This window comes from Lodderomyces elongisporus, chromosome 5, assembly GCF_030384665.1.
Source record: "Lodderomyces elongisporus chromosome 5, complete sequence".
NCBI classification, from domain to species: Eukaryota; Fungi; Ascomycota; class Pichiomycetes; order Serinales; family Debaryomycetaceae; genus Lodderomyces; species Lodderomyces elongisporus.
Genome location: NC_083677.1, coordinates 1649784 through 1671952, shown reverse-complemented (window position 1 = coordinate 1671952; position 22169 = coordinate 1649784). Strand labels below are relative to the sequence as shown.

General features: G+C 36.3%; 6 protein-coding genes across 6 annotated transcripts; 1 reads left to right on the top strand and 5 right to left on the bottom strand. All coding sequences in view use genetic code 12, as the record gives it.

The window, feature by feature from the left end:
• Positions 1–211: 211 nt before the first annotated feature.
• On the bottom strand, positions 212–4650 carry TOP2 (DNA topoisomerase 2; the record flags this gene model as incomplete). Its single annotated transcript, XM_061119573.1, has 2 exons — positions 212–4406; positions 4646–4650. 2 exons carry the CDS (start codon positions 4648–4650, stop codon positions 212–214), a joined length of 4200 nt encoding a protein of 1399 aa, XP_060975556.1.
• A 367-nt stretch (positions 4651–5017) lies between these two features.
• Positions 5018–6010, bottom strand: PVL30_004468 (uncharacterized protein; the record flags this gene model as incomplete). The annotated part of the gene is made up of 1 exon (XM_001523119.2): positions 5018–6010. One exon carries the CDS (start codon positions 6008–6010, stop codon positions 5018–5020), a length of 993 nt encoding a protein of 330 aa, XP_001523169.2.
• Positions 6011–6422: 412 nt separating this feature from the next.
• On the bottom strand, positions 6423–7535 carry CBF1 (basic helix-loop-helix protein; the record flags this gene model as incomplete). The annotated part of the gene is made up of 1 exon (XM_001523118.1): positions 6423–7535. One exon carries the CDS (start codon positions 7533–7535, stop codon positions 6423–6425), a length of 1113 nt encoding a protein of 370 aa, XP_001523168.2.
• Positions 7536–9582: 2047 nt separating this feature from the next.
• Positions 9583–11280, top strand: PDC2 (Pyruvate decarboxylase 2; the record flags this gene model as incomplete). Its single annotated transcript, XM_001523117.1, has 1 exon — positions 9583–11280. One exon carries the CDS (start codon positions 9583–9585, stop codon positions 11278–11280), a length of 1698 nt encoding a protein of 565 aa, XP_001523167.1.
• Positions 11281–11563: 283 nt separating this feature from the next.
• Positions 11564–13642, bottom strand: MNN4_2 (mannosyltransferase; the record flags this gene model as incomplete). Its single annotated transcript, XM_001523116.1, has 1 exon — positions 11564–13642. The coding sequence occupies one exon, from the start codon at positions 13640–13642 to the stop codon at positions 11564–11566; it is 2079 nt and encodes a 692-aa protein (XP_001523166.2).
• Positions 13643–15691: 2049 nt separating this feature from the next.
• On the bottom strand, positions 15692–18490 carry MNN4_1 (mannosyltransferase; the record flags this gene model as incomplete). The annotated part of the gene is made up of 1 exon (XM_001523114.1): positions 15692–18490. The coding sequence occupies one exon, from the start codon at positions 18488–18490 to the stop codon at positions 15692–15694; it is 2799 nt and encodes a 932-aa protein (XP_001523164.2).
• Between the last annotated feature and the right edge of the window lie 3679 nt (positions 18491–22169).

Sequence of the window (22169 nt, the reverse complement as noted above, 5' to 3'; positions counted from 1 at the left end):
AGCTTTTGTGTCGTGCTAGGCTGTGTTTTTTTTTTTTTTTTTTTTATTTTATTTTCTCAACAGACGCGTCTCAACTACCAATTACAATAAGGATTATAAAACTAGTAAACTATACTATAAGAAACATTAAACAAAACAATAGTTATACCTCATCTTTTGAATACAAACTTTTATATATACACCCTTTCTCCTCCTCCTCCTCATTCGGTGTTTAATCATCTTCGTAGTCATCATCACTATCATCAAAAACGCTGATAACTCTCTTTTTCACACGCTTAGGCTCTTCAACAGGCGTACTCTCCTTGAAACTACCGCCAACACCACTGCCACTACTATTTTTGGCACCTCTGGTTCTACTTTCAAGAATCTCAGCTTTCTTGCCCAATATATCCAAATCATCTAATTCGTCCAATATATTGTTGCTATTGTCAGAAGCAGCACTCTTTGTCTTGGAAGGTTGCACTTTTTCAAACACATCATCATCATCTTCATCATCACCAAACAGAGACGATTTTCTTGACGAAAAACCCTTCTTTGCCGGACTGAAAAACGACAAAATACTCTTTTTACTATTGTCACCACTCTTGTCTTGCGATGCAGCACCAGTTGCACTATTGGTACCATTGTCAGATTCTAACTTTTCTTCCTTAACTCTAACATTCTTATTCGACCTTACATTCGCCTTTGCAGTTGCAGTTGCAGTTGCACTTGTTGGTCCAGGAGTCAAAGTTTCAGAAGCAAGCTCTTCAATCATTACAGCTGGCTTCTTGTCCACTTTTGTCTTTTCAATCTTAGCTTTCTTCACCGCCGGAGTAGCAGCACCAACCTTCTTTCTCCTTCGACTCGTCCCATTCTTTTTATTTCCACCAGTCGAAAGACTTTCTCTTTCTTGCTCCTCTCTTGCCAAAAACAACTCGTAAGCCTCAACAAAAACATCCAAATCATGCATCCACAAATCAACCGAAGTCTTGCTCACCAAATCCTGCAACTGGTTTTGGTATTTCTCCTTCTCTGCAAGCAACTTGACATATCGTTCATGTGTTAAAGACCAAATTGTCATACCCAAAATATAATCGTACGAAGATGAAACCGTTTCAGGACGGTGCTCATTGGTTGGGTTTTCATCGACTTCCTTGAGGTTCAACTGCGAAATATCAGCCTCACCTCCAGCAATACCATCCACACCAGCACCACCAGCACCATCAATTACATCCTCATCTTCATCATCATCATCATCATCAACTACAACTTGCTCAATTGGTCTTCCATCCTTTGTGAATTTCAAAAACTTGTTTGCCTCAAGTATTCCAATCAACTCCTTCTTCTTCTTGTTGGCAACAGACAATTGCTTATCAATAATCATCTTGATAAACCTCGCTTGCTCGCTAATCATCGAATGTTTGTGTTGAAGAATCTCCAACATGTGGTTTTTCCTCTTTTCATAATACTCTAATCGAACAAAATAGAAATCCTTAACAATGTCCAAAACATCCAGGTACTTTTTGATCCGTCCATGAGGATCAAACGCAACCATATTCGCCAAACTAATGGTCGACACAAGTTTAAACTTTTCCAATAACCCTACCGATAACGCCTTGGCCATTTCAGCATCACTAAGTTTCACAACAAATCTTATTGATGTGGTATGTTGCTCTTCCATATCCTTGATCCACTGCACAGTCTTTTCATTCCCTAAACCAGCAAGCAAAAATTCTTTAACAGTATTCGTCCATGTCTTTACCGGTACTTCACTAATCTCAATAGTATTATCATCAATTTGTTCAATTCTACCACTGATTTTAAACTTTTGTGGACCCACTTTTTCAATATCTCCGTACCAACCTTTGTACCAAGGATTCATTTCCTCCATAGGCTCGCCACGCATCAACCTGCGCAAGTTAGCAACAATATCCAATGGGTTATACGAAGGAATGTTTGTAGACCACCCAGTACCTATACCATCAGCACCATTAACCAAAATCATGGGTAATACGGGTAAATACCATTGCGGCTCAACCGTACTTTCATCATCCTGCAAGTAATTCAACAATGGATCATCTGCCTCATTGAAAATCGTTCTTGTGATTTCATTCAATTCAGTAAAAATATATCTCGCAGCAGCTGCATCTTTACCACCAGTGGCTCTTGAACCAAAAGCACCATTGGGTTTGAGAAGATTGATATTATTCGAACCAACAAAGTTTTGTGCCATAGCAATAATAGTTTGAACAAGCGATTGTTCACCATGATGATATGAACTAACATCTGCAACATACGCCGCCAATTGGGCAACCTTAATCTCGTTTTTCAATTTCCTCTTGAAGCAACCATACAATATTTTTCTTTGACCAGGTTTCAACCCATCAAGCATCGAGGGAATACTTCTCACATTATCACTCATGGAAAACAAAATAAGTTCCTTGTTGATAAAGTCACTAATTGGTATTTCATTCATCTCAGGGTCAAGATTATCACCAGGAACAAAATTCTGCAACCATTCTTTTCTATCATCGGCCTTCTTTTTCGAAAACGCCAAATCAATGCAACTTGCATCTTCACCTTGGAGGGCATGGAATCTCTTCAAATGTCTATCCAAGGCAGTAAAATACTCTCTCGCTTCAAGGGGTGTTGATGTACCTAAACCCTTGTAATACTTTTGAGTCCATCTGCAATTTTGACCCTCGCCTTCTCTCCACGCCTCAAATTCGGGCATACTGTAAAAGGGAATCACCTTTTTGGCACCTCTACCATTAACCGTTACTTTAACAATTGGAGTAATGAACTGCAACAAAAACCCAGGTATATCCAATAACCCTGGGAACGATGTCTCCAAAAAATTAATGATCAACCCTTTGATATGTGATCCATCTTGATCCTGATCTGTCATGATCATTATGTGTCCATACCTTAATGACTTGATATTCTCTTGTGTATACACTTTCTTGTGCTGCAAACCAATGATCTGTTTCAAAGCATTGATCTCAATGTTTTTCGAAACTTGATCCGCCGATGCTTCACGGACATTGAGCAATTTACCCCTCAATGGGAAACACCCGTAATAATCTCTACCAACAACAGTTAAACCAGCAACCGCCAAGTTCAACGCAGATAAACCTTCAGTTAAAATAAGTGTACATTTCAACCCATCTTTTGTTCCTGCTTTATTCGCATCAACCAAATTAACTTGATTCTTGATCCGCAGTTTCTTGCTTCCATCAGCTTTTTGCAATGCCTTGTCCTCATTGGCATTTGCAATTGCACGAATCTTGTCAGCTATTCCTGTCTTGAGTATTCTGTTGATGAGATTCTCTGTGGCAATAAACTTTTCTTTGCCTCCAAATTGAGAAGGCTTGGTGGTCAACTGTTCTTTTGTTTGTGATGTGAATGCCGGATTCTCAATTAGCGAGTTGATAAATATAAACATATTGTCTCTAACTTCTTGAGGCTTAATCATAAGTTTCTTTTTCCCCTTTTCTCTTTTCGATAATGTTTCCACCAATTTAGTGATTATTTGATCAGACACGTACTTTACATGAGTACCACCTGCCGTTGTGGCAATAGAGTTGACAAAACTGACTTGGTTGAAATTTCCATCACTAACAGCAAATGCAACTTCCCATCGATCATTAAACACCTCATGAACAATTGTTGTTGTTGCAGGTTTACTCTCAGCATCGCCTTCTGGTTCTGGACTCCTTTCTCTAATGGCCTTCACATACATTTCAACATAGGCTTTGAAACTATTGACACTTAATCTCTTGTCATTCAAATATATGTTACAGTTTCTCACCGTTCCACACAAATCATAAACTCTTCGTCTCAACACGGAAAGAAGATCTTCATCAAGACTATCCATACCAAATTTTTGCAAATCAGGCATAAATGTAATCTTGGTATATTCTTTTTTGGTCTTTAATGTGGTAATCTTTGGTTTACCAACTTTGGTCATATTATCTGTCCAAACTTGTTTATACAATTTACCAGTATTTAAATCTGCCGTTTCCACTTCAAATTGGGTAGAAAAGATATTACACAACTTGGCACCAAACCCGTTTCTACCACCAGTGACTTTTTTTTGATCGTCATCATAATTCGATGAGGTCAACAAGTTACCAAAGATCAATTCTGGAATGTACATTTTCTCCTTGGTATGAATCTCTACTGGAATACCTTTCCCATCATTCATCACTTGTATAACATTGTTTTCAGGATCAATCTTGACCTTGATATTCTTCATTGATGGGTCCCTAATCTTATTATCGGCTGCATTAACAAGAATCTCATCAAATATCTTGTACAAACCAGGCACAATGGTGACTTCTTGGAACTTCATCGACTCGGACTCTACATCAAAACACCACATTTCGGTCCTGGTCTTTTCAACAGATCCAATATATGTATCTGGTCTTTTCAAGATATGTTCTAATTGAGAAAGTTTTTGATACGTCTCAGAAGCATTAGTCGAGGATGCTTTTGCTGCTTTTGCTGCTTTCGCTGCTACTGAAGCTACTGTACCCCCACCTTCCACCTGATCTTTACCAGACGCGTCGGAAGAAGTGGCTGATGACGTGTTTGCAAATGTTTCCATTAATGGTTGTTTCTTTTTCGTTGTCTTTGCAGTTGTCTTTACTGGCTTTGGAGATACGCCATACTCAGATCCATCTGAGATGTAATCTGAATCATCAGACATCTTCACCTAGTTACTCTTGTTAAAATGGTGGTTGCAAAGGAAAATAAAAAAGTAAACATAGACAGAGAAGAAGCAGCTGGAATATTTGTTTGTGCGCACAAAATACTTAGGGAGGAGAAAGTGCAAATCAATAGTGAATACTATATTAGAGAGAGAGACTTTGCAAATTGAATTTTTTATTTATTTTTTCAAAAATAAAAACAACAAGAAACGAAATATAAATTATAAGTATGTTCAGAATGCGATTAGTAAATACTTCAATGTTTCTATATACCTGTACGCTTACAACAGATTGTTCTCAAATAATTCCAAGTAACCTGATTTGTTTTAATGTGTTTGCTTCTTTTTCATCATTTCCTGTTGAATCCTTTCAAACTCATCATCGTCAATGTCTCTAGAATGTCTCTTTCTGCCTTTCTTATCAGCATACTTTGACTCCAAGTTGGCAATGAGCAGGTCCATTCGATTATTCTGTCGACTGCGTATCATGCTTTTCAAGTCAGAACCTTTGTTACCGCGTTTATCCTTTAGTAGCAATTTCTTTTCCAATTCTTTTGCTTCTTTCGCCTCTTTGGCCAATTTGCTCAACATATTCTTGACTTTTGTCTTTCTACTCTTTGTATATTTCTCCCACAGCTTAGTGATCGAGGAATCCACATCTTTCATTTCTTGTAGCTCGCCTTCAATAATTTTGTATACTCTTTGTTCTTCAAACTCGGTGAATTCTAAATGAGGGATGACTTCAAATAGTTTAAGAAAATCGCCTTCATAATAGATGAATTCGGCAATGATATCATGTTTCTCTTCCTCAGAACCTTGATATTTCATTTTATCCTCTTCAATCATTTCAATAGTGATTTTTTGGTTGATGGAGTCGAAATACTCCTTCCAGTTGAATCCTTCATCGCCATCGCCATCGCCATCGCCGAAATCAACCTCAGAAAGTGATCCCAATGTGTCATAACGGTTTCTCTTTACTGGATCATTAAGAATGCTAAATGCAAATTGTATTTTTGTAAACATCTCTTCATCGTCATCGTCGTCCTGCTCTCCGTTGTCTTCACCGTAGTTTTCGTTTCCATCATTGTTCATTTGCCCTTCCGCATTAACCCCCCTAGTTCTCGTTGCTGTTGTCGTTGCCGTTGTCGTTGCCGTTGCCTTCGCTGCGGCTGCGCCGTGCGCTTTGCGTTGTTGATGCTTCTTATCTGGGTGGTGTTTTAAACATAATTTTTTGTAAGTTCTCTTGATGATGATAGGCGATGCATCAGGCTGAACACCAAGCACCTCATATGGATTAATATCTGGGAACGGAACACCCATGGTACTACTTTTGTTTGGTTTGTAAAGCTTCCCTATGTAAAGCTTCCTTTGTTTGAAAATTAAAAGACCGCGTCCTTGATCTGATTTTATTTCAAACAAACTTTCTCTATATGGTCTACGCGAACTACCAATTGTCAATCATCATTACAATCTTTATAACCACCATCATCACAACCAACCAGCACAATCAACATGTGATAGACAATTATAACAGTAATAAAACTTGAATATAACAATATTAATACATATTTTATACAAACTAAACTAAACTAAACAAAACAAAACTAAACAAATTGAAAAAAATTGAAAAAAATTGAAAAAAAATTGAAGAATACAAAACAAAACTAAAATAAAATTAATGATAATTAAAACAAAGGATAGTAAACCAACAACAATACGTCCTTTGAGTTCACTATTTTCTTGACTCTTTCAAATGTTCAATCTCACGATAGGCCCTTTCCAACTCTTGCTTCAACTTCTCATTTGAAGCACTCAACTCAGAAACGGCCTGTTCGGTCAACAATTTTTCCAATGTCCATTTCTCAATATTATTGTTTTCATTTTCTTTCAATCTTTTGATATATTCAACTGCTCTTTGCAAGATTTGGGTCTTGTTTGTATCTCTTGTTGGAATCAACTCAGCAAGCTCCTTGATTCCGAGATTTATAGCATCTCTTCTCTTTCTCTCAACTTCTTTATGGTTGGCTTTTCTTAATCTGTGCCACTCTTCAGAACCGTGCTGTGGCTTCTCGGTACTTAACATTTGTCTATAAGTTGTTTCTGGCACGCCAACAGGAGGAGAGTCACGGACTTGCGGAGGAGACAGCTGTTGTGGTGGAGGCGATTGATGTTGGTGTTGATGATGATGATGTTGTTGATGTTGTTGTTGTTGCTGGTGTTGCTGTTGATGAGATTGTAATTGCTCGTGGGCTTGTTGTTGTTGCAGTTGCTCCTCGTGTTGTTTATGCTGCTGAGCAAGCTGAGCTTGTTGCTGTTGCTGTTGTTGTTGGTGTGCTTCTGCATTTTGCCTGAGATAGTTTTGGTGATAAGCCTGTTGTTTTTGAGCTTGTTCTACTTGCTCTTTTGCAACATCAACTGCAGAAGCAGACGAGGTAGTGGCAGTAGGAGTTGTTGCGGCATCGCTAACGGCGTTCCCAGAATTTTCTGTCTTGGCAGCATCCACGGCAGCTTCAGATGTGGCAGCAGCAGAATTAGCATCGTCAGCACCAGCACCAGCACCAGCACTGGCACCATCAGTAACAGCGCCAGCGCCAGCATCAGCAGCAGCAGCAGCATCAGCAGTACCAGTACTTGCAGCAACGTCAGCTGTACCATCATTGCTAGTTCCATTTTCAGCACGATGAGCAGCATGAACTTCACTAGGATTGTATTCACCAGCTGATTTATCCTCTCCATCCTTCTTTTCATGGTGCGCCATTAACTCTGAATCTATAGCAATATCCTCACCAACTTTCCTTGCCTTGGACTCTACCTTGAGATCTGTGTCGGCTTCTCTTTTACTCATTGTTTACTCTTGTTTTTCCTTCTTATTTTTAATGAAAAAAAAAATGATATGGTAGAAAATTACAACTTTAGTTTGTTAATATTCGTTTCGCAAAAAGTATTTATATATATGTATATATATGTGTATGCATATGTGTATGTGTCTGTGTATGAGTGTAAGTGGTGTTGTTAAGCTTGGGTGCAAAAATAAAGCATTACCAGGTCACGGGGTCCACAATGTCACGAGGTCTCGAGAGGAAATAAAGATGGTTTGGTCTGTTCTAAATATTTACTTGTATTTGACAGATTTACCACCACACAAAATCTTCCTGCTTGCAATTGAAATCTTTCATAGTCATATTCGTACATACCCTTTTGAATATTAAGTTTTTATGAATTCAATTGAAAAAATTAGTGTCTTTTGAGCACTTTTCTCTTGTTCCTTGATATAAAATAGTGGTTGTTATAAGGATAGTTTTACTTTTTGATAGTGTTAGATAGTGGGCTCAGCAGGTCATCCGTTTATCACGTTTTTATCATGAGGAAGCCAAAAAAGAAAAAAGGGACAACCCAACAGCAGCAGAAGACTAATAAAATTTCTGAGAAGGAGCGAGACATGGCGATGTTTACACTTTGTTCGAGAAAAACAATATATGGTCACAAGTACACGACCAAGTCACGTTTTCACTTGAAAGACGGAGGAAACGTGCTGGAAATTACCTCGTTAGTTTATTAGACAAAAAAAATAAAGTACAGAAAAAGAAACGAAACGAAATGAAAAGAAAAGAAAAGAAAAGGAATCGTCATAGTAAAGGAAATGATAGGACGAGTAGACTAAAAATAGTGGGAAAGACTGTAATGATTGAATAAACACAGCACAGCACAACACCACCTTCTCTTTTCTTTTCTTTTCTTTTGTTTTGCTATCTTTTCTTTTTCCATTTTTTTTTTGTTCATTACACTGGAAGCATGCTATTTCACTGAGTAATCAAGTATGTGGTAGAATTTGAATCTAAATTTTGCACGTTCCTTTTCCTTTTCCTTTTCCTTTTCCTTTTCCTTTTCCTTTTTCTTTTTGTTTTCAAAAGACTTGCGGGAGTTTTCGGATTAAAGAAAAACAAACGCGTTTCCTGTCGTAGTATGTGTTTCGGTCTGCCTCTTATCCTTCTTCTCTCCTCTTTGCATTTACGTTAAATGTCGGGTGCTCCCATGGTTACAGCCTATACAATACAATCACGAGGCTATTCCTTGTTTCGGAAAAACTTCGGATTATTTTGGATAAAGGTGCATTAAAGCCCAAAGAAAAAGAGGTAAAAGTAGCATTTTGACACTAAAACCTAATATCTACTGACTGTGAATCTCCTCTTACCTTATTAAAATCTTAAAGGTCATGTCATGTCATTTCTTCTTTTCCTTTTCCTTTTCCTTTTCCTTTTCCTTATTCATTCATTTTTTCCTGAATATGCGCTTACGGTGTTATAGTGGAACTACAGTATGCGCTTAGACAGTGTTTCGGAGGTTAAAATCCACCAATCAGATTTTGACAACATGGCTTTTGTACCTTGCATAACATCGCATGATTTAGACAAAAGAGAAAAAAAATAAAAAGAAAAATCATTAAAAAAATGATCTGATGTAGCCAAAAAGGAAAGTTCAGCAAAGAATACCTTGCATTCCCTTTTTTTTAGAACGATAATTGCTTGCCAATTTTCATATTGCGATATCGTTATAGATCAAGCCAGGCGGGTAGGTCACAAAAATGTAACATGCTGTATGATCCTATTCGGACTTCAAACAGCCACCGCCACTCAAATATTCAATCATCCAAACGTGTTAAGACCCTTGGGTGTGGTGTAAACTAATGTAGATTTCTAGTCATACAAATTTATGCTTGTAAAATATATACAAATATACAAATGTCTGTGTATAAAAGGAACCAACGTTGACGTTGTTTTACAATCTTCTTGCTCTGTTTCAACATTTACAACAATTATATCTTTGATCAAACAACAACAACAACAACAACACACTACATTATAGATAGCACAAAATAAGAGTAAAACTAAACAATGTCTGAAATTACGTTAGGTAGATATTTCTTTGAAAGATTACATCAATTGAAGGTGGATACCATCTTTGGTTTACCAGGTGATTTCAACTTATCGCTCTTGGACAAAGTCTACGAGATTGATGGTATGAGATGGGCAGGTAATGCCAATGAGTTAAATGCAGGTTACGCTGCCGACGGGTACGCAAGAATTAAGGGTATTGCTGCTGTCGTTTCAACATTTGGTGTTGGTGAATTATCATTGACAAACGCAATCGCCGGTTCCTTTGCCGAGCACTGTGCAATCTTGAATATTGTCGGTTTACCATCAGTCAATGCTCAAGCTAAACAATTGTTGTTGCACCATACTTTGGGTAATGGCGACTTTACTGTTTTCCACAGAATGTTCAAAAACATTAGTCAAACAAGTGCATTCATTGCTGATATCAACACTGCACCACAAGAAATTGACAGATGTATTAGAGACGCTTACATTTACCAAAGACCAGTATATGTTGGTTTGCCCTCAAACTTGGTGGACTTGATGGTTCCTGCTTCACTTTTGGAAACACCTTTGGACCTCAGCTTGAAACCAAACGACCCAGATGCTCAAGATGAAGTTATCGAGACCGTTGAAAGAATCATTAAGGATGCTAAGAACCCAGTTATTTTGGTAGATGCCTGTGCATCAAGACACAACTGTAAGGGCGAAGTTGCTCAATTGGTCGATGCCACACAATTCCCAGTTTTCACCACTCCAATGGGTAAATCAGGTGTCAATGAATCGCATCCAAGATTTGGTGGTGTTTATGTTGGTTCATTATCGCGTCCAGATGTTAAGGAAGCAGTCGAGTCAGCCGATCTTATTCTTTCCATTGGTGCCTTGTTATCCGATTTCAACACTGGATCATTCTCATATGCATACAAGACCAAAAATGTCGTTGAATTCCACTCCGATTATACAAAGATTCGTCAAGCTACATTCCCAGGAGTGCAAATGAAAGAAGCTTTGAACAAGCTACTTAAAACCGTGAAATCAGCAGTCAACCCATCCTATGTTCCATCACCAGTACCACAACAAAAATTGATCAACTCACCAGCAGAACCAGAAACACCACTCACACAAGAATACCTCTGGACAAAGGTCAGCTCATGGTTCAAAGAGGGTGACATTATCATTACGGAGACAGGTACTTCGGCATTTGGTATTGTTCAGTCAAGATTCCCAAACAACACAATTGGTATCTCCCAAGTCTTGTGGGGTTCCATTGGATACACCGTTGGTGCCACTTTGGGTGCTGCCATGGCTGCACAAGAAATTGATCCAAAGAAACGTGTCATCTTATTTGTCGGTGATGGTTCTTTGCAATTGACCGTGCAAGAAATCTCAACATTGTGTAAGTGGGAATGTAACAATACCTACTTGTACGTGCTCAACAATGATGGTTACACCATTGAGCGTTTGATCCACGGACAAAATGCCAGCTACAACGATATTCAACCATGGAACAATTTGCAATTGTTGCCATTGTTCAATGCCAAGGACTACGAGTGTATCAGAGTTGCCACTGTTGGTGAGTTGAATGACTTATTTGACAAGAAGGATTTCTCTATCTCAGATAAGATTAGAATGATTGAAGTCATGTTGGCAAGAATGGATGCACCAGCCAACTTGGTGGCACAAGCCAAATTATCTGAAATGACCAACGCACAATCTTAGGAGGTCAAGGTATTGAACCAAAAGAAAAAACAACAACAACAAAACCATTGATAATTAAATTTTAAAGCTTTTCAAAACGCAAAGAATTTCCCATTTTCTTCTTCTTCTTTTATGATAGATCAAGCTATGTCTTTTGATTTTTCTTCCCACCCCCTTCACCCACTTCGTTTAAGTTAGTTTAATAGAGTTTGTAATTGAATTATGAACATGATTTTATTAGAAAAAAAAAAGTATACTAGTTTCTTTATTATCTCTTTTCTTATTTTTCTTCTTCCTCTATTTATTATACTATTGCATTTACGAGCATACTAGAAGTCAGTTTTCCATAAATCAATTTCATCATCTCCTCGAGATGAAATGCAGTGGATTCCCTTGAAGTTATATAGCTCTGTAAAATTTCCTTGCTTAATATCAAATCTTGCAACTCGTCGTATCCCAAATCGGCAACTTCTTCAAGCTGGTCATGGTTGAGTTGAAACAAATAGCGTGCAGGTGTAAATGGATTCTGATCTTGGTTTAGCTTCTCTAATTCTGTTTCTGTAAACCAAAATGCGTATTTCTTTCGCTTCTCCGCGGTATCAGTCTTGAAGTACTTAATCCATCTTTGTCTATCACGTAAAAAATAAAAGAGAAGCTCTTCACGAACCCATATACGCAATTTTGGAACAAAAATGTGATCTTGAAACCGCAGTATTGTAGTGCCACCTTTATACTCCGATTCTAAAATTTTTTTAAACTTTTTCGGAATGTAGGCAATGGTGCCTTCCATATACGTCTTGACCAAAGGCATTAGATCTTTGTATTTGTAAAAATGAGAGTTGCGACAATTATATATTTGCAACATCGTGTTTGTTTCCATCCAGTTTTTACTTTCGACGTTCCCATTATTTATATCAGGGTCGTACATGGTCAACGGCGGTTTTGAATTTGATAAACTCAATGCTGTTATATCAACATACATTCCTGTATGTGCATCTATAAATCTGGCATCGATTGCGTTTTTCCCATTTGCCTTTTCTCGTAGTGTGATGTAAGGACCGCAATCGATGAAATACCTTCCAGCCATTTTATTCTGCAGCGGAATCACCAATAATGTTTGATTAAAATCTTTGCACATGTGATGCAAATCTGCCACAGGCATTTGTACATCGATATCGATATCCCAAGGAAAATTTAAACCATTCCAGTACCAAGCTAATAATGAGCCATGTGCGATCCATGTGTTGATACCATTTTTCCTGGAAAATGTCAACCAGGCATTAGTGAGGTTATGCAATACTTCTGATTTCTTCAAAGCATTTGCAATAATTCCATTAAAAAATCTCCAGTCATAGTGGTCTCCCTCTTCAGAGTTTAGAACCTTGGCCTCGTAAAAATACTTTTTTGGCTCAATTTGCCGTTGAATAATGTCAATTGAATATTCCAAGGAATACATGTACTGCTCTTCCAATTTGCCCAAACCTCCCTTCTTTTTCAGTTTCCTTTTCAAATTCAAAAGAGTTGCTTCTGCATCAAAGCGGAAACTGGATTCAGGAACTTGGTAACTATAGGAGGTGATAACATTGTGTATATCTTTAGGATATTTCATGGCAAAATTGCGTGCTTCACCTTCGACATCTATGTCGTTCGATGATCCATAATCTTTGTTAAACTCACTCATAAATTTGGTCACTGAGACTAAATTCGAACTCTTATCGACAGCATACAATCCATTATCAGTCATAAAGACTACCTGGGCGGGTAGCGGAGCAAACGAGTAAAGGTACGATTTTGCAGCCAAAAGTGCTTTGGGCTCGGTCAATCTTCCAGGAAATGCAAACACGTTGAAATTGGGATACAGTTTTGTTTGAACATTAGATTTTTTCAATTGGGAGTTGGACAAACACCATTTGCTGGAATCAAGAACATCATCGAATAAATCCAACTTTTTTTTACTTTGCCATTTGAACCAATTTTCCAGTGCACCTTCTGCAGATAAATGGGATTGTTTATTTTCTTGTTTATTTTCTTGTTTATTTTCTTGTTTATTCTCTTGTTGTATTCGTAATCTTTGTAGCTTGTCGAAAAGTTTGTCACCTTGATGTGAGTATTTTGTTAATAGCTCTTTGTTGTCTTTGAATTTTATCTCCGGATTAAACAAAAGAGAATTCACAGTTTCATCAGCATCCACATTATTACTATTGGGTATATTCCCATTCCTTTGGCTCTTCTTTGTCATTTTCTTTTCCTTGCCCTTTTGGGTTTGCTGTTCTTCTTCTTCTTCAGTGTTTGCTTTATGGGCTTCGTTCCACTCCTTCTCCTTAGTCAATAATTCAATCTCCTTTAACTTTTGTAAATCACGATCATGAACAGAATCAAGCATATCACATCCCGCCTGTTATCCTTTATCTTGTGTATACTTGTTCAATATTGTTAAATCAACCCAATCAGCCCAATTGAATGGTATAATTTTCTTTTCCTTATTAATTCCCTTAAATTTCGCCAATTGGTCATTTATGGTGCTGAAATAGCGCTCAATAACGTTGTTTACATCAACCAGTAATTTCACCAGCGACTCTGTATCCGATTCCAGATAAAAGCTTTCCATTGAGCCTTGCAGATGTTTCCTTAATTCTAAATCATCAACAAACTTGTCAAACTGTATTTCGTCTTCATCTCTGGTAGGAATTATATAATTCTTCATAGATACCTTGAACGAATTTGGCTCTAAATACTCCAGTTGATCTCTGGAAACTTTACCTTCACTCGATCGTAATATTTTCAACAGCACTACGAGCAAAAATAATAAAATTAAAACAGTCAGAAATCGTACTTTTCGACAAGGATGCATATTGATTGTCACTCGTGGTCGAAAATATCCCATTTTCTTCATATATGTCATAGTGTGACTTGGTCTCGAGGTACATATATAGTTCTATTTAGATCGATGGTACCTGCAACCATTCACCTTGACAACACTGACACTTTTCCCTCCAAAGTTTTTCTATCCACATCACTGAAAAGAAGCTATATATATATATATATCTATGATACATTATTTGTACATATATTAGTAAACAACAGAAAAGATAGTTTTGTTTGTATACCGCTAAGAAATCAAGACTCGTGTGAGTGGAACAAAAAGTGGGGAAAAACAAAGAGAATATAAAAATCTTGGTTTCGGGTAGAATGGATCCAAGAAAGCAGAATGCCTTTAGGAGGCATTGCAATTGACTATAAAACCACCATCTTTTTGTAAAACCCTGTCAGTATGGGTGTCAATCAAGTAAAGGTTTGACACAACCCGTGTATAGAGACCATGCTTCAGATTATGCGATAGTCGGCAACAACTTTGCTTACAACCAACCAGTCGTGTGATAATAACCCAACCAATAATTAATGGGTCTTGTAGATTAGAGGATAAGTTTTGTCGTGGTTCAAAACGCACAAAACCAAAATTACCATTTATGTATTTATTTATTTATTTAATTATTTTTCTTTATTTTTCTTTCTTTTATAGTTCAAGTGAAAGCAATAACAAAATACGTACACTAGTTATCAGCAAAAGGCCGAAGCATGTCTCATATACTACAAGATCCATTGCACTTGTAGCGATATTACCGTGCTACAACACATATTGTTTAGGTAATAAAAAATACTCCTTTGTTCTTCCTAAACCTATCCTTGTCAATTCTCTCAGGACCGATGTTTTCATTGCGTATATGTATTTGTTCCTTTAGACTATGCGGTCCCAAGAACTTATACATAAATGCCGAGATTTTAAGAAATGAGAAAGAAAATAACATTTGAAAAACATAAAAAGTCTAAGTTTCCCCAACTACACCAAACTTCTTTCTTCTTTCTTTCTTCATCCCCCATTGTTTTTATTTTCATGAAATAAGATATTTTATATGAATAGTTGGTTTTTCAAGACAAACAATTGTTTATGCTCAACTTCAAGTTGAAGATTAAGGTTTAGCGCTCGTGTTTTGTCACTTCTACCAAGAATTGAATGGAACAGTATTTTCAAAGATTATTTGATTGCCCCGTATTGTAAAGTAAAAGATCAAGAGTTATATACAAGCAGTGTTTCAAATATTTCCCTTCCTCACGTCATTACATGATACCTTTACATTGCATATTACGTTGTAATTTTGTAATTCACAATTCACAATTTACTATAGGGTTCCTCTTTCGCCTTTTTTTTCGTCTAAAAAATGCTAAATTTTGTATTAAAATAAACCTCTCTATCATTCTCAAGAACTAAACACCTCTCACCTTATTCCATTTCATTTCCAAATTTTCTAAATTCTTTAAATTCTTTAAAGTTTTCAAAATCTAATTTTTTTCTCCATCGTCCTTCTTCAATTTAATGCTTTTGGTCTCCTTTTCATTGTTGCAAACATGCTCAACTTCACATAACCTCCTCTACTCATTCTTGATTTAGCGACATTAATCTTTGAACATTCTCAATTCTCAGTTCAAAACTTTCACCGCGCATCACCATATTATAAAGGAATGGGTCAAACATCATTGAGCCTGTTCTGATATGCTTTTCCAATTCAAGGTTGGTTCCAGATTCCACCACCAACTCCTTTGCTAAACCCAAAACAGACTCTCCGACATCACCAGCAAGTAGTTTGTTTTCCATTTCGTCCATGTGGAACCACGTAAACCGTCTAGAGGAAATATACGTGAGCAACAACTCATCTTTTAGCAAAAACGCTTCCATATCTTGCAAGGTAGCGTTTTTGATCGCTTCCAAATGAGAATCTCTCAAGGCATACAAGTATGCTGGGTCTTTGAATGGGTTATGGAACTTGCGCAACTCTGCTTTTTCCTCTTCAGTTAAGCAGTATGATGGTAAAATAGGGTTTCCGTTACTATCAACACCATTTCTTTCCAGTGCCGGCTTTGAGTAATACTCAATCCAGCTTGTCTTGTTTCTCAAAAAGTAGTACACATCCTCTTCGGGAACCCAAATTCTCAATTTGTCCAACCACACGTGTTTTTCAAATTTTGGTTGGGTCATACCCAATCTATATTCTCTTTTCAACATATTTTCCCATTTGGCTGGAATATATGCAATCTCGCCATCAGCAACGGTCTTCACCAAGGGGCTTATCTCATCGTACGAGTAGAAATGGTTATTTCTGCAGTTGTACAATTTCATCACCGTGTTTAATTCTGTCCAATCATTTTCATTAATCTTGACATGCAGTGGCAAATTATCTTTCCAGTATTTTTCCTCGGCCTTGGTGTTGCTTACTGCAAGCGCAGTAATGTCAACGTACATTCCTGTGTCAACATCGATGAACCTTGCATCAATGGCATTGTTTCCATTATTCTTCTCACGAAGTCCAACATATGATCCACAATCCAAAAAGTATCTACCTGTTCCTTCAGTTGGATCTTCAACAATTAAACTCTGGTTGAAATTCATACTGAGGAGATGCAAGTCTCTTATAGGCACTTGTACATCTATATCGAAATCCCAAGGAAAGTTCATTCCATTCCAGTACCACGACAAAAGAGAGCCATGTGCTATCCATGTAGTGATACCATTTTGTCTAGTAAAAGAAAGCCATGCGCGGACCAAATGGTGCAATGTCATTGCCTGTTCACGCGACATCAAGAGCATCTTGTTGAAAAATCGCCAATCGTAATGATCACCGTGGTTGGTACCCATCAATTTGGCTTCATAAAAGTACTTACCTGGATGACTATTTTTGATCTTGTCGATAGAAAATTCGAGAGACTCCTTGTAGTTGATCTCTCTCTGATTAAGTTTTTCACCCAGAGCAATTCTTTTTTCTAAATCAGCAAGTGCTTGTGTCTGGTTGAATTTAAAGTGTTCTTCGGGGATATTGTGGTGGTATGAACTAATGAGCTTTGTTTCGTCTAAGTTGTAGTTGTTTTTCAAAGTTTGAAACTCCTTTACAAGATTGATCTTGGTGGATGAAGAAGAGTCTGCAACGTATTGTTCGGGTAATTGGTTATTCAAAAGACCCAAGTTTGAGTCTGTGTCTACACTGATTGGTCCTTTGTCTGTGAGAAAGACAATTTGGGATGGTGGTGGTGCAAATGAATATAGATAGGATTGTCCAGCGTATCTGTACTTGGATTCTGTCATACGACCTGGTGGTCGGAACACGTTGAAGCCTGGGTGCAACTTGTGGCCGTCATTGTGGTCAGGTGAAAGGTTTGAATCTGGTACGCACCATCTCTCGTGGTCAAACACTTCTCCATAGTGCTTCAAGTCTCTCTTTTGCAACCCTTTTTGGTCATTTTCATTTTTCTCCTTTTCTTTTTCTTTTTCTTTTTTCTCCTTTTCTTTTTCTAGTTCCTTTTTCTTTTCTTTTTCCTTTTCCCATGCTTTTTCTTTTTCAACTTTTGCCTCTTCTTTACCCTTGATTAAGTCGTGATCATTGTGTGAGTCCAAGTCAGAACACAGCAATTTATCCAGTTCCAGGGCCAAGATGTATGGGTACAATGAGCTAAGATCTTTCCAATCGATCCAATTAGAGGGTACACTAATTCTATCTGATGGCTCACTAGTTTCACTAGTTTCACTCCGAGTTTCACTAATGCCACTTGTCTCTGTCTTTTTACTCAGTAGTACTTTATTTATATAGTTGTAGTACATTGCCAAAGTGAATCTCGAGTCAAATGGTTGAACTTCGGGTTTAGTCTCTTTCTTTGAGTAAAAATAGCTAGGTACAGGAATCTCGCTCATTTTGTTGTAAATGCCATTTTGCAAAACCCACAATTTGCCTGGTTTAGTGTTTTTTTCTTCATCCTCCAATTTGTTTTGTAACAAATTATTCAAGTTTTTGTTGAATGTTGCTTCTTCTGTAGAATTGATATTTACTTCGATTTTGTCGTACATCGATCCAAACTGGTTTATAATTGTTCCGGGGGACGACAATAACATGTCCAGGATCTTTTCACGGTTGGGAGTGAAAAGCACCAACAGGAAGGTGATGCAGAATATAAGTACTGTGAGTATGAGTAGCTGGATATTTCGCCTATGTTCTCTGTTGATACCTAGTTTGATGCATATTCGATTCAGAAACTTGATGAATGTGCTTTGCAATGTGCCAAATATGTTCTGGTGGTGGTGGTGGTTGTTGTTGTGGTTGTTGTGGTTGCTAGATATCAGCAGTAACGGGCTATGGTGTGGTTTAATTCCGTTATAGGACAGCTGCCTGTAAGGATGAGTTGCAGCCATTATTGAGTGACAAAGTTAAATGCTAGTTAACAATCTTCTGTTGTTGTTGTTGTTGTTGGGGAAAGGGTGGTGGACGTAAATATTGTTTATAAACTTCTATTAGATTACCAAGGATTGTTTAAATAAACCTTTTTTTGTTGCCAAAAAATAATATTTTAGTCCTTGAGTTCCTTTTCTTTTCTTTTCTTTTCTTTTTAGTTGGTTTTTTTATAAAGAGTCTTGTGATGGTTAGCCAAGATGGGATCTAATCTCGTGCGACTTTAGAAAATTTAAGTTTGCTATATATATATGTATATATATTTTATTATTATTATTATTATTATTCTCTATTTTTTTTCTCTCAAAAATCTAGCAGATTAATAATAATAATTATAACAATAAAAAAAAGATACAAACCCCTATGGAATAATGATAGAATGAATCCACGATTGGCAGAATGGTTTGTGTTTGCTAAAGTGTGGTTTATCAAGATAAGCTTTTCTTGCCAGTGGGTTATTTTTCTATTTCTGACTGTAGCAGTAGTGGTGCCTATTGAAGCCTTTCGGTGCCGCTTGGGTCTCTGTGTCTGTGTCTGTCGGGGGTAAAGCGTCAGTAGTAGTATAAAGGAATGTTCAAGTGGAACTTGTAATAACAAGTTGTATATTATTTGATGGTACAAGAGACTCAAAGATGAAAGTATTGACCAGTTGGTTCTTTCTTTCTTTCTTTCTTTCTTGGTTTTAATTGTATGAAAATAAATGGAAAGAAGAAAACCAGAGCAAAGAAATATACACATATATATATATATATATAGTCATTGACAGGTACAAGAGAAATAGTGGTATTATATATATACCTATATATACAAATACAGGTATTGTTCGATATATACCATTAGATGTATTATCCCGAAGCTTTGGATCGAATACGTACAACACAAAATACCAACAGTTACAAAGAGTAAATGTGAATTCTAAAATAAAAGTGAAATAAAGTACAAAATGTACAAGGTGGAAAAACAAGAAAAAGAAAAATGAAGAAGAAGAAGAAGAAGAGGACGAGGAGGAGGATATAATCGTCTAACCAAAAAAAAAACAATGTATACTTTGTATGGAGATGGAAGAATAAAGAAATAAGAAGTTAGGTTAAGGTTATTCAAGTGGATGTAAACGTATATACTCTAAGTTGTTCCTACTCCTCTTCTTTTTTGCCCTAACTCTCACTGTTGTACTATTCTTCTTTTCCTCCCTTTTCTTTTTTCTTTCTTTAAAACACTTTTAACACCTTGTTAGTTGGTATATTAATCTACTTTTGTCTGTCTTGAAATACCACCATCAACAATCAGTTTCAATTTTTTTGCCAAAAAAAAAACAATTGAGGTAAGCTCATAACCATGAAAGGCAGTTTGTGGTTGCGTTATTGAATATTGGGCAAATATTGAAAAGAAAAAAAAGAAAGCATGAAGAGTTTGAAAGTTGGAAATCTTGCAGAATAATTCAACTTCACGTTTCTTTTTTTTTTAAAAAAAAATTCATTGTTTTGTGTGTGTGTGTGTGTGTGTAGAAATGGCGAGCTTGTGTAATATGTTGCTTGACCAATTGCTTAGCTGCTGCTGTTGATGTTGTTGTTCCTCTTCTCTTAGTCTTTCATGGTGATATATTAGTTATACTACTAATGTTGAAAGAGTTAAATTTGTGAGCCTATTTAATTCCTTGGATGAACAACGTATGATGTCAGAAGACCTTTAAATCTTGTCGTTGTTGTTGTTGTTAACATTTTCTTACTCTCCTTTCTACTTGCTGAACATTTTTATTTCCGTAAGCACGTATCTCCTCTCCACATTTGCAAACCAACTTTATTCTCACGACTCTAAGAAAATTTTTTTTTTTGGTATAATAGCAGAGCACCCAAATGTAGTACGTAGCCCTCCAATCGAAGGAAATAAACGAGGCAAAGAGAATAAATTAAAAAAAAGAAGAAGAAAAAGAAGAAGAAGGAACAAACAAATGTGGATAATAAAGGGTGAAAGATAACAGGAAAGAAACCCTTGTTAGCTTTCCCCACCCCCCACCAATTTCACACTAGTCTTTAGCCATAGCCAAAAACACACTAATTATTCTTAGACTTAGTTATAATTGAGGCGTTTCCATGAAGAAGAAGAAGAAGAAGAAGGAAAAAAAAAAACAAAGACAAAAGTATACAACATAGTCAGTCCAAAAAAAAATTCTCTAATATTTTTCATTCTCTTTTTTGTAGATAAGGAAGATTGAAAATAAAAGAAAAATGTTATTCTTTTTGGTTTTTTTTTCTATGGAGTGTTGATACTTTAGTGCCGCACAGTGAGTTGGGTAATGGTGGTGGTGGTGGTAAACTCTTCTTTGCCAATCAACAATATTCTTTATCTTTACCCTTCTTTTGATTATATTGGTATCTGCTTAATCTTTGTCTTCATCGTAGTTTATATATCCTGAATTTGTTTTTTTATTTTATTTTTTTGGTTTTTGGTAAATTGTAGCTGAACCTCACAAGTATATATTCAGGGCCAAGAGTAGAATGGGACTACTCTTTTCTTTGTTTGATTGTTTGTTTAGGTGCTTACTAAACAATTGGTGTCAAGAGGTCTTTTGATCTATATACACAAAGTACAAACAATAAAAGTAGAATTGAGTATATAGAATAAATTTGTTACCCCTTTCTTTCTTACTTTCTTTCTCTTACACACAAAGTTAAGATTGTTCATGTTATTGGCTATTTGTTTGTGGCTATTTTGTTATTGGCTATTTGTAACTCAAGAATGGAATAAAAAATTTTGAAAACAAAAAAAACAAAATCTACAGTTGCACGTCACGTCACTTGTCTTGACAATCTGCAAAAACGGCTAACTAAAATTTAGAGACTATTTCTTGTGATACTCCTTTAGAATTTTCTTTTCTTCTCTTCTTTTGAGTTTCTTTCTTTTCTAAAATAAGTTATGTTCCTTACTTGTGATACATTTACTAACCATCAACATATCAGCCTCAGGCTCTCACCAACCCAAATCTTTCATTTCATTATGTTGTAGCTGTATTAGTATTGATTTTATACCTTTCAGAAACTTGTACAATAGCAAGTGAAAAGCTACCAAACCTCTTTTCTTGGTGGAAAAAGTTCTTCAAATAGAATAGCTATTTTTAGAAGAACTTTGCCAAGAAAATCAGAATAAAAACTAAAAAAATAAAAAAAAAGAAAAAGAAAAAAAAGTGAAAAATTTGTGCGTGTAAAAGTGTCACAATTTTTTTATACATTTTTTATTTTTTTATTTTTTTATTTTATTTTTTTTATTTATTTTTGGATTGGTGCACACGACCACTTTCCCTTATTGCAATGGTTCCATTTTGGAATTATGGAACCATCTTTCTTTCTTTCTTTTTTTTGTTTATTTTATTTTTCAATGTTTAAGCATGTGATGTACAGCACGTGACTGTACTTCAACATCCATTACTATTCATACAGTATAATGTTTTGATTTTATTTTGGTTTTGTTATTGCTTCAAATCAGATATACTAACTTAAAAACTGTAGAACGCAAGCAAAAGAAAAAAAAACATCGTATTGAAGAAGAACAATATACATAATACAAACTATCAAGTTAATCTAAACAGCACAGTAATAAACGCAAACTCAAATAGTAAAACAAAAATAATAATAATAATAATAATAA